Source organism: Centruroides sculpturatus, unplaced genomic scaffold (genome assembly GCF_000671375.1).
Source record: "Centruroides sculpturatus isolate CEXI.00-Female unplaced genomic scaffold, Cexi_2.0 scaffold830, whole genome shotgun sequence".
NCBI classification, from domain to species: Eukaryota; Metazoa; Arthropoda; class Arachnida; order Scorpiones; family Buthidae; genus Centruroides; species Centruroides sculpturatus.
In genome coordinates, this window is record NW_019385303.1 from 95,486 (window position 1) to 108,300 (window position 12,815).

Consider the following 12,815-nt stretch of genomic DNA (forward strand, 5'->3'; position numbering starts at 1 on the left):
GAGTTAGTGTTGTTTGTTTATATTTATTTATAACTTGTAACATGCACAAAATAAAAAAGAAAATAATATTAGTCACATGTATTCACAATTTATAATTACAAAGATCAGCACACGTACACGTCTATCGTTGGAGAATCCTCGCACATCTGAGGGTCTGACCCTGCCTATCCTTCTTTTTAAGCACTCGTCTTTGCTCTTCCCTTTCTCTTTCCTCTATCGCTCTAATCCATGTATGCATGTGCATACATCATAATACGCGCTCACGATACTTTTGATTCGTCACTTTTCTGTCGTAGAGTTCCCATTTTACAATTACGTGACTCAGCCTGGTGATAACGGAGAAAAGAGACAGATAGAGCGTCGATATAAGTCACAGTTATGATTTCACACATTCGAGACAGCTTGATAGCCCGAATGGCCCCAGGCTTTTGCCAATGCATGCTAAGTGACTTTCATTACAAGCATTTAGCTTTCCAAAGTCTATGACAACAATTGTTTGGCATTGACGGCCGCGAATTTTGTGCCAATAAGCTGCCTAGACTTGTTCGATTATGTTGTCAACTCAATTTCATATTTATTTTCACATTTTCACTTCGCGATCCTTCTCTGTTCTTTTTCCGTTATTTACACGTGTAGGTCATTTCATTGTTATTCACATTTGATATCATTTATCACATACTTCCATGACACTCTTGTCTGTCCGCTACAACTGCCAAGAATTAAAGCGATTGGCGAAGCGTAGTGATAGCGGGCCAATAGAGAGCAGGATCCTTGCCATAATGCAGTTTGTGCGCCAATTTTCATACGTGCGTTAATCAAGCCGAATAGTTTGGCCGAATATTCGGGATTCGGCCTGAGGCCGAATATACTATTCATTACAACNATTAAAATAATTGCTTATAAATTATTCTTCTAAAAATTTTAAATCCATGAAGGGTTTTATTTCTTCTTATTTTTTAGATGAAGCTTGAAATCTTAGAAAAAATAATAAATTTTCTTCCGAATTGTTTGATAATATTACATCTTGATTGAAGTTTGAAAGTTTCCTAAGAAACTATATCATTTATTAACCTTATAGATTATAAAGTCTATGATTTTGTGACAATAATAATGACATTGAATAGTTTATTGAACGGTTTTTATAAAAAAAATATATTTGATACTAAAGATAAAAATATATTTAAATCTAAATATTGGACCTATGTACTTGAATTTATTTAAAATTATTTTATTTTTAATCTATTAAATTATGCTTTAAAGTTAAAGATGTAAAATTAAGCATTGACTAATAATTTATTTACTCGACTTAAAGTTTATTATAAATTAATTAAAATACCAAAAATATTATTAAAATATGCGTAAATAAATGATAATTTTGAATACATTAAAATGAATTTTTCTAATTATTTTTTAAAAAATTTTAATTATAGTTTGAGGGTAAATATGTAGGATGTTGTTAGAAAATTTAGTCAAATCTGATGAGTTTTCTAGACATTATTTACCATTTAAGAGCTACAAAATTAGAAGAGGACGATAAAAATCGAGGTTTTTACCCGAATTCTTACATTTTTTCAATTATTCTGAATAAAAAAACCAGTTAGAGTCAAATATTTATTAATCAAACATATTTTTATGGTAATTTCTGTCTATACAGTCATAGAATCAAAAGCTGGATACTTACCTTCAGACACACCGTTTAGCTGAGAAGTTGCCTAGTAGGCTAATAAGCAATTATCTTTTCATAGAACATTCATTAATTATATTGTAAAATATGAACAGCAGCGATAACTTATAATACTATACAATTGTTACTAATGCAACAGTAGTAATTAATAGAAGAGTGAAAGATCTTCAAGCCTGTAAGATAACTTCCCAGCAAATACTAAGTGATTTTCAGGAGTAAGAGTAATGCGTTACGTCTTTATCTATAAATCTGTACGATATAGTTATTACCAAATTTCGTTAATTCGATATTAAAAAAAGATGAGGAGGAGCAATTGTCAAATTAGAAAAAAACAATTTAATTTAAAGATATGTTACTCTTCCTTTGTAATCCTGTGATTTTGGTTTATCCACAGCTTCTGAATANTTATATATAATATATATATATTATTATATAATTGCATTCTTTGCATTCTTCATTGCAATCTTTCCATTACCCTTGTTTTCCTGTACATATTTTATTCCAATAACACTATTTTTTCTTACCTCCATTGATTCTCAAACTATCATTTTATTGCATTGATTATCAAAATATCATGATCTTGATCAACATTTTCCACATTGTTACAATTTATAAAAAACTCTCAATGATTTAGTAGCTTAGAGAACAATTGCAAGATAATCTTAAATGAGTTCAAAAAGTTAACACTGCCCACCGGGCTGTTGATAACTCATACAGGCCAAGAGTAGAGAAAGCCCTTTTTGGCTTTTATTTTTTGAACAAATGAAGTATATAGAATGTTTTTTTATTAATAAAAATTGGCCTTACAGATTTTATTTTCTAGTAATAAAATTAATGTTAATTTTATACAGAATGGAATCAGACAGGCCCCTAAGTTTTCTCCAATTCCAGGGAAAAATCTCCAGCTTCCTGCACTTAACAACCTTGCTGCTCAAAGCTACTTTGCTTCCCCAACTGCTATATGTTGAAAAATCAAGCTGTTGTCCTCAGCCCTTCACCATATTGTCAAAAGTACATTTAATCAATAAATAAATACCAGAATGAGAAAAAAATCTTAATTTCTATCGTTTTGACTTTCTGCAAGATTGAGATGTATACTACATATATTCTTATACAGAGTTGTGCAAGAACCTCCCAGCATTTGACAATGTGGAGGGAGACAGAGAGAAATATAGAAAAGAAGTTGTGACAAACTTCACAAAGGCTCTGAAATACAGATAAAAGTAAAATATTTCTTTCACGAACACACCACAAGTAATTGTAATTTATTGTATTGTATTTTAATATTGTACAAGTAATACAGTAATTGTACTTTGAACTGAGGCGTAAAGTTTGCTCAAAACTAATCTTAATCAAATATTTCTTCAGCAAAACACTGTTTTAAATATACTTAACGTTGTATTGCATATTTCAAAACATAATAATCATTAAATTGTTCTTATGTATGATTCTCAATGGCTTCCCGGAACTACTGTTTTCCTTATTTATAAATTATACAATAAAAAGTGAAGATCTTTATTTACTTATTATTTTATAAAAATCAACACAAGTTTATCATATTCACCATTGTTTAAGTATAATGTATTTTAATTACAATACCCATAATAATGAATAATATTTAATTTTTAAATATTATGTAATCAAGTGGTTTTTCCTGCAGTATTTTGAAATTGATTGAAATTACCTGACTCTTTCTAGATCCAACTCGAATCACTTCATCTTCCATTTTTATTAATATCCGTATACTAACGCACCAATTTCAATCTACTAAATGACAGTTTACCTTTAAGGTAAGTTTAAAATTCAAAATTTAAATAATAAAAAAAATTGACACGTAAATAAAACGGCTTTTAACTGGAAACGATATACACGTGACTTTATACACGTTTCCATTTTGGAAAACCGCGCCCCCTGCTAAAATTTTATCGTTTGGTGACAGAATATTGAACTTAATATTCTATATTTATATTAAAAAATGTATTTATTTGTTTATCTCTTGTAAAAATGATCTGAAGTGAAATCATTTAGCTTATGTTACTGATACATTTTAAGTAGAGCATTACTTTTACACTTTTTATATTTAATTTATATCATTGTCTTTCTTTTTTAAATGACAAACATTGAAAAGATGTTTGAACTATTTCATCATAGATATAAAGTATATATATTAGTGATGTAACAAATATTCAGTTACTATTCGGTATTCGGCCTATTTTTCACTATTCGGCCAAATACCGAATATTTAATCACTATTCGGCCGAAACCTAATACCTAAAAACAGGAGTAAGAAATAACACAAACACAGTAAATTAATCGTTTTGGTATTTAGATTTAATGTTATTGAGTTAGTGTTGTTTGTTTATATTTATTTATAACTTGTAACATGCACAAAATAAAAAAGAAAATAATATTAGTCACATGTATTCACAATTTATAATTACAAAGATCAGCACACGTANAGCATATATATAGAAATTATGTTGTATTTTTCATATCAAATATTTAATATTATTCAATTCAGCTGCTATGAAAAGAAAATTGTTCAATGATCCAAAAAAAGTATGTCAAGACTGTGGCTAAAGAAGCGTTTAACACAGTTGTTTGATATAGATTTATGTCAATTCACTATTGTCACATTAACAGGGTCCTAAAGAAATAAAAGGGCTCAAGCCAGTTACAAATATGGTTCACATCTTTCTTTGAAAACCATAGAAATATATAAATAAATGAATGAAATAAATAAAAAAATTTAATTTATATTACAAAAAAATATGAAATTTTGGATTCAGTTCGAGCCTAAGATTTGGACCAAATGATTCTTGAGGCTTTTTTCCTATTCGGAACTTCAATTTTATATTATGTTATACATAACTCTATTTATGTTCTAAAACATTAAATTCAGCTACAGTACTAATTATTGTAATGGCTGAATTATCAGTTATCTCATATTGATGGCCGGATGGCCAAGGTATCAGTCTACCACTCTGGTGGATCCTAGATCGAATCAGGACAGTCAAAAATCCTAAGAATTTTTCATAGTCGATTCTTTCTGGACAAGTCGGATCCCGTTTCTCATTTCCGGTCGTTCCCATTGTGGGCCTGTCCAAACTCATAATAGGTATGGAAAAGGTCCTCTTAGTGGTCCTGTATATTTATTTTTTCAATGCATCTCCAGATCTATATCAAATGTTATCAAATTGCAAGATGTATACAATGTACAGACTTCCAACCAGCCTCGGATGGTTTACACTATATTGAATATTTATCACTACGATATTTCTGTGGTTAATAATGTAACATGGATATGGCGTCTGTTTCATGGGAATCCAAGCTTTAACTCAATCTAGATCTCCTGCAATACTCTCGTTCACAAAAAAGTTACTAACCAAGAAGGGACATTGAAATCTACTGAACTTTCTTCTGCCTGGATATATGAGGCAATATTGTCGGCCATGAAGGCATACATTGTATGCCTTCATGGCCGACATGGATGTATGTTATCTTATAACAGATTTGCCCGTAGATGCTGCAACTGCCTCTATGTGGGTCCATGTTTGATTTTCATTCGAGAGGGATTTCGCCTCTCTTTTGGTGGCTCCTTTTTGATAGCTTCAGTAGAAAGGACTTTACAAAAAAAAACATTAACAACTTAAAATAAAATTTTCCTGAATTATGTCTTATTCTACAAAAATAAGTTTAGCGAATTGTAAATTTAAATTTTCGCCAAAAATTACAGAGATGAAACCGTAAATAAATCTTGTAAATGTTTTTTCTTGTTACATATCTTTCTGTAGTTTTGCAAACCCAAAAAGGTTATAGTGTTGTTTATCGTTTAATAAATTGAATTGTTTTGAAAAATTCATTTACTATTTAATATTTAACTTCACAGAATATAAATTTTCCAATAAAATTGTAAGTTAAAGTTAAAAAAGAAAGAGCAACTCATTCTCTTTTTATACTTGATTTTTTATAAATTACATAACGCTAATTTTATATTTTCAATTACTGTCTAACCCAGGCCTGTAATACTGTCGCACAATCCCATCCCTAAAATTACGTATCACATTCTCGATCAACCCCTCAATTTGTACAATACACAGCAAGGGATACTGAACGTTACATTTCATTAATTACATATATAACGTACAAAGCAGTGACATAAACAGTACGGTTCTCTATACAACACTTTAAAAACAAAATGAATCATTCTGTTACCCAATAATTGAGACCCCAATATTATCTAACGTCTTAGTAAAGCTCTTATATCGTATCATAACGATTACCTGCATACTCATCCATCCATGTCGGCGTTACGTAATTTATGGACAGCCCCTACAATTTTGAACTGATATGTTACCAACTGTTAAAGTGTGATTTTATTCAGAGAACTTTTGTCATCTCAGAAATAAAGAATATTGAATTTTAACCGAAATACTTTATCAGAAAACATAAAAATGTAATCATACCATTTAGAAATGTTACAAAAGTTGATTTACGGTTCTTTAAGTTTATAAAAGCAATAATTAATATGTTACACTATTTAGTAACTTATTATTCTTTACTTTTATTATTATTATTATTTTGTATCTTCCCGGATAAAGGTTAGCTTCTGATCGTCCAATGAAGTGGAAGTGAATTGAATTTGAAAACAGCAATCTCCCGTAGCTAAGTATTTTATACCCAAGTCCTCCATTTGTTGAAAAATTTAGTAAAAATAATTTTCCTTGTTAATATTTAAAAGCAATACAAAACATCTATATTAAGGTATAAATTTAAAGATTTTTATGAAGGTCCTGTCATTGTATTCTATGAAGATAATGTTGGAACCTTCAGAAAAATCTTCAAATTCACTACATATCATCTGAAGAATTTTCTTATATTTGACCTATTCAATTCGTAGGACTATCAACAATTGTAAATGGTTTTACAGCATAATTAAATTTGTATTAAGAAATATTTTGAAAATACTTTGAGTGCTTCTAAGAAACAAGCAGCTAGGCAAGCAAACCAATAACATAGTCCATTTAATATACAGCATACAGCTGATCTTTCATTATATTTATTATTCAGTGAAATATCATTATTAATTTTTTAACAGCGAATATTTTGGGCATTTTCTTGACTCGAATGTGTCACTCATACTGAATGAAGCAAATATTTGATTTTATTATTTTAGGAATAGTTACATTGTTAAACAATATATAATTTTGATTTATAAAATAAATACAATTTTATATTATTTATCAAGAAATTATTTGGATGAAACTGCGGCATTACAAAGTCTTAAATTAGTTGATAGTCTATTTAAATTTTATACCGACAGATGGCGGGACGAATTGTCTGTAAACGCATTTGTCTATACTAGTTTCCCAATTAGTAGATCGCGATCTCTTACAATTTAGAAATTATTTTTGTGAAATTGACAATCTTCTGATATATTATAACAAGTTTTTTATGTAAAAATACTTGTAAATTTTCATATATATGAAGAATAGATCAAATAAACTTTTAATTTTTATTGAATTCCAGGAACAAGAATCATAGCAGGAGCAATGTATTTTATTCCTATATTGAACAAATAAAATTCAATAATTGCATTAAGACTTTATTAATTACAATATGGTATATATTAACCATCGGTCATACATAAACATTATAAATTTAATCACAATAAATTAATTATCTTGTAAATTATCCAAAAAAGTTTTCTTCTTGGATTCTTCATTTCTTGACTTAAATTATCTTGTTTCAGAATATTTTCCTTAATATTTATTATATAATTTCATATATTAAACAATTATATTCAATATGAAGTTCAAAGTATTTAGTAATTTAATTCATAGAAAATATTAGATTTTGCATATCTAATGTCAGATTTAATAGATTAATTTAAAAATATTTGATGATTTTTATCATTTAATATCTTAATCAAAATGACATCAACAGATAATAATACATTGTTTAGCAAGATTNAAAATTTTTAAAAATTTATTGCTTTAAAACCTGAATTTTTTCAATTTAATGTGAATTTTCATTTGTTTTTGGATGAAGGAAAAATTTTATATGTAATTATTGTATTTTGTAGCATAAAACTTGCTTTAAAATCATTCAATTATCACTTATAAACTGTTTAATAACTTCAAAAGTAATTTATTAAAGTATAAATTATCATCTTACAAATCAGATGATGATAATTATTTCAAGATAAACTCTAATAATAAAGATGATTAATGAAGTTAACATCAATAATGTTGATCAATCAATCATTTATTTCCAATTTCTGATAAGGATATCGAATACTTAAACTTTAAAAATGAATGATTCAAATAACTTAACTTTTTATTCATTAACTGGTGAAGAATAGTAGGCAGAATATTAAATAATTATAAGGATTTATGCAGTTTTCCAACCAGTAGATTATAAAATCTTAAATTGTTCTCCTGGGGTTATTAAATTGTTCTCCTGGTTAAAATGTTATGGTAAAGGAGATGTACTACTAGAAAAAAGGTTGAGAGATAATGCCCTGTGTTAAGTGTAGTAGAAACTTGGCACTAATAATTTAACCAATTTATATTTTATTATGATTGTAATATCATACATTAACATTAAAGATATACAAAAACTGATAATTTATTTAATTTCATTACTGGGGAGGTTCTATAAATTTTATACTGTTTTTTTCACAAATTTTTGTCAGTTTTAAACAATCACAAATTATGTTTTAGGGAATTTCCTCTATTACAAAATAAACATTTGCCTTTAAATTTAATTAAATTATTGTCAATTAATAAAAATTTTCTTAATGAATGGAAAATTTCTTCAAAAATAGCCAGTCTGAATAACATATTACAAAATATCCTATTCAGGAAATCCTTGTTCCATTGAGGAAATACCATATTCCAAAATATACTAAGGATGATATTAAAATTCCTCTAAAGATAGTAAAGTCTTGAGGAAGACTTCTCAAGAAAGTTGAAAATGTTAATGCAAGACTGAAATTATCTGCTGGAAAGAGTGAGTAAGGTTATAATTTTATCATATTGTGAACTGAAGTTTTCCGCTTGAAGATTTGAAATGATATTGAGATTGTTGTAAACTTTTCTCATCAGAAAATACTGTCTGTTATACCTTATTTGCCAATAGCATAATTCCTTGTTTGTATTCTATATTTTCCGCTCTAAATATTATTGAATTAATGTCATAATTTTGAAAACAATTTTTTATTTCTGTTTATCAATTTTTATTTTTTAATTTAAAGTTATAATCAATCATATCATAAAAAATTTTTATCTCTTCTTTATCAGCATGCTCAAAACTATTGAAATATTTTTGTAACTGTTTTATTTAATTAAATATAATAAAATTAAAATAATTTAAGCATTTTCTTATATATGTATACATTATATGCTTATAATATTTTGTATATTTGATAATTTTCAGCTGAAAATTTTCCAAATTTATTGTAAAACATCTTAAATTAAACTCTTGATATTATGATAAAAGTTTTAGATCTATAATAAATTTTCATTTTATTTAATTAAGAAAATTAAAAGTTTATTTCTAAAAATACTTTATAATTTTTGAATATGACTTTTCTTTATTAATTTAATGTTTATATTGAATAAATTATTGAAAATAAAGAATATTTTATTTAAATATAGAGAAATATGTATTGAAATTACGTAAAATATTTTTAAGTAAATTTAGTGATTAGAGAAAGGGATGATGACTTTACTCTTTTAACTTGCATCCATTTCTGTCTTTATATTAGAAAAAATAACAAGAATTTTTCTATTAATAAAGTAAAATAATTAATTTATCTTAATACACTTGATACTATTTTTGTCTTTGAAAGTAAAATAATTATTTGTTAGATTTGTATATAAAAATTGCTTCTTTGATAAGTGTTTTATATAAAATTTTATGTATTTGACTTATTATTCAATTACTAAAAAATAATTTAATGAATTCTCTGAATTCTAGATTTCATTATGTAAATTATTAATTGATTATTATTAAAATAATCCTCATATTTTAATTGTGCAATTATAATGAAGGAAAGACAATAGAAATAAAATCATTTATTTAGAAAATTTTTAAAAATTTATTGCTTTAAAACCTGAATTTTTTCAATTTAATGTGAATTTTCATTTGTTTTTGGATGAAGGAAAAATTTTATATGTAATTATTGTATTTTGTAGCATAAAACTTGCTTTAAAATCATTCAATTATCACTTATAAACTGTTTAATAACTTCAAAAGTAATTTATTAAAGTATAAATTATCATCTTACAAATCAGATGATGATAATTATTTCAAGATAAACTCTAATAATAAAGATGATTAATGAAGTTAACATCAATAATGTTGATCAATCAATCATTTATTTCCAATTTCTGATAAGGATATCGAATACTTAAACTTTAAAAATGAATGATTCAAATAACTTAACTTTTTATTCATTAACTGGTGAAGAATAGTAGGCAGAATATTAAATAATTATAAGGATTTATGCAGTTTTCCAACCAGTAGATTATAAAATCTTAAATTGTTCTCCTGGGGTTATTAAATTGTTCTCCTGGTTAAAATGTTATGGTAAAGGAGATGTACTACTAGAAAAAAGGTTGAGAGATAATGCCCTGTGTTAAGTGTAGTAGAAACTTGGCACTAATAATTTAACCAATTTATATTTTATTATGATTGTAATATCATACATTAACATTAAAGATATACAAAAACTGATAATTTATTTAATCATTCAATAATAAGTTCAATCTTCAGCTAGTATTTTTTTTAGATATAATTACTTTAGTGTAAATTAATATCAAATTATACATTTATAAACAAAATATATATATTTAAATTAATTTTATACCATTTTTATATTTAAAATGGCATTAAATTAGCATAAGTTGTAAAAATTTATCCATTATCTTGATAAACAATGTTTTTTACTGATGAAAACTGGCAAGTTTAAACTGTAAAATTACATTATTATTATATTTTGGCTAATGTTCTTAAGCATCATTAAATATGGAAATATAATTTAAAATCTATAAAGTTTAATAAAAAAAATTATTATAAAATTTAAAAAAATTACAATTATATGGTATTAAAATGTAGTATTTTTATATGAATTAAATGTTTCCATTAGAAAATAACAAGTAAAGAAGAATAACGAAAAGAATTTTAATGAAATCCTCCTACTTATTCCTCTTTATTTCATTTCTTTATTATTAAAAATTCAGTTTGATGATATATAAAATAATAAAATATTAAGGAAGAAAGAATGTATCCTGAATAACATGTAAATCAAATTAATTTTTAATATATAAATAATAAAATTTACAATTTTAAATGAACATTTTAAATAGTTTGTTTTTAAATATAAACTTCTGTGTATATCTATCTTTTATTAATAAATTCAGTAGAATTTTGATATTTATAATTTAAATGTAAAGATATTCACAGACTGTATACATAAATATAGTGTAAGGAAAGAATTTCTCAGCAGTAGACTAAAAAAAATTTATAATCACTGGATTTGTTAATCCAACAAAATGCAATTTTATTTTTGAAAATTTTATCTGTCCCTGTGGTGTTTGTTTCTCTGTCGAATGCCACCTGACATACAGGGAAGACAGTTTTAAAGAAAAAGTGCATCTTTTAAATTATAAAATAAGTATTTATAGGATTATTATATATTAAAACTGATTTTCCATTACCCTTGTTTTCCTGTACATATTTTATTCCAATAACACTATTTTTTCTTACCTCCATTGATTCTCTCTATGTACAGATTTGTTAATTTGTCAGTTTACAGTTATTTTTCAGTCCAAAATTGTTATATCATGTTTAATGAATTTTACTTTGTAGATATTATATAAAATGTTTTGACATTTTCATAAAAATTAAACTAATAAAAAAATTTTTAATTCTTTATAAAATTCAGCTAAGTATGTTACTAAAAAATTGAAAGTACTCCAGAAAGTATTTGGTTTTCATTATGTTTAAATGACCAGTTACCTCTAAGAAATTCTTTGGAATTTCATTACTTTCTGAATGAAAGTTTCAAAATGAGCTGTCATAGTTTCTACATCCTGTAAGTATCTACTTTTATTTAGAATGACGTTTATTCTAATATTTGATATCCTATCACATACACAAAACAATTTTATGTAATTTACTTTTTCTAAATTATTATTAAAATATATATACATCAATAATTAAGCTATATCTACTACACAAAGCACAATAAACTTTAGTTTAAAACTTTAAAAAAAATATATTTTACATATTGATATATATGTATATATCATCAAATTTGATTACATATCAAACAAAATTGAATAAAGTTACATAATAAATACATATGATACTATAAAATGTAATATGATATGTCATAAATATATTAAAAATTACTATATGTGAATTAATCTTGTTAATGCAAGATTAATACACATATAGTAATTTTTATAATTTAATAAAACTAAAATTAAAATTCCTTATTAAAAAACAACAATTACACAAAAAATTTATTCCAAGACTGCACTTAAAACAGAAAATGAGAAAAAAATTAATTAATAAAAAAATAGTGAGAACTTCAGCATAATTTTGAACAATTCTAAGAAAAATTGATGTTTTCAGTGTTTGTTACTTTTAATTATTATTGTTGTTGTTTTGTGAGTTATACTCGGTTCACACCGGTGGCTGTGTACTATGCCGGACCAAAGTCAAGGCATAGCAACCAAAACAAAACTAAAATTAAAGAAGTGTGTCAGTGTGTGTATCTGTATTCAGAAATTTCCTAACAATGTGACATGTATTCAATATAGTGGCCTTCTGTAGTGTGATGTATGTATTTCTACTCAATTGTAATGTTCCCAGGCTTTTGTGTAGTGTGTGTGGTATCACACCTGTACAGGAGAGAATGACAGGTACAATAAGCACCCTATCCATCCTCCACAGATGCCTTATTTCCTGGGCGAGTTCTGTGTACTTGCTAATTTTTTCAGTGCATGTGTTTTGTACATTGTGAGTGTTTGGAATGGCTATGTCTATAATGTATGTGATTTTATTGTGTTTGTCAATGAGTGTGATGTCTGGTCTGTTGTGGTAAATTGTTTTATCT

The 12,815-nt window shown here is 25.9% G+C and overlaps 1 protein-coding gene across 1 annotated transcript in view; it reads right to left on the reverse strand.

Moving 5' to 3' along the window:
- The window catches only part of LOC111637391 (porphobilinogen deaminase-like), a 25,073-nt gene extending 21,663 nt beyond the window's left edge, over nucleotides 1–3,410 (reverse strand). The window contains exon 1 of the mRNA XM_023382863.1: nucleotides 3,369–3,410. Coding sequence (XP_023238631.1) covers nucleotides 3,369–3,410 — 42 coding nt within the window. The remainder of the gene's footprint in view (nucleotides 1–3,368) is intronic.
- Nucleotides 3,411–12,815: the final 9,405 nt, after the last annotated feature.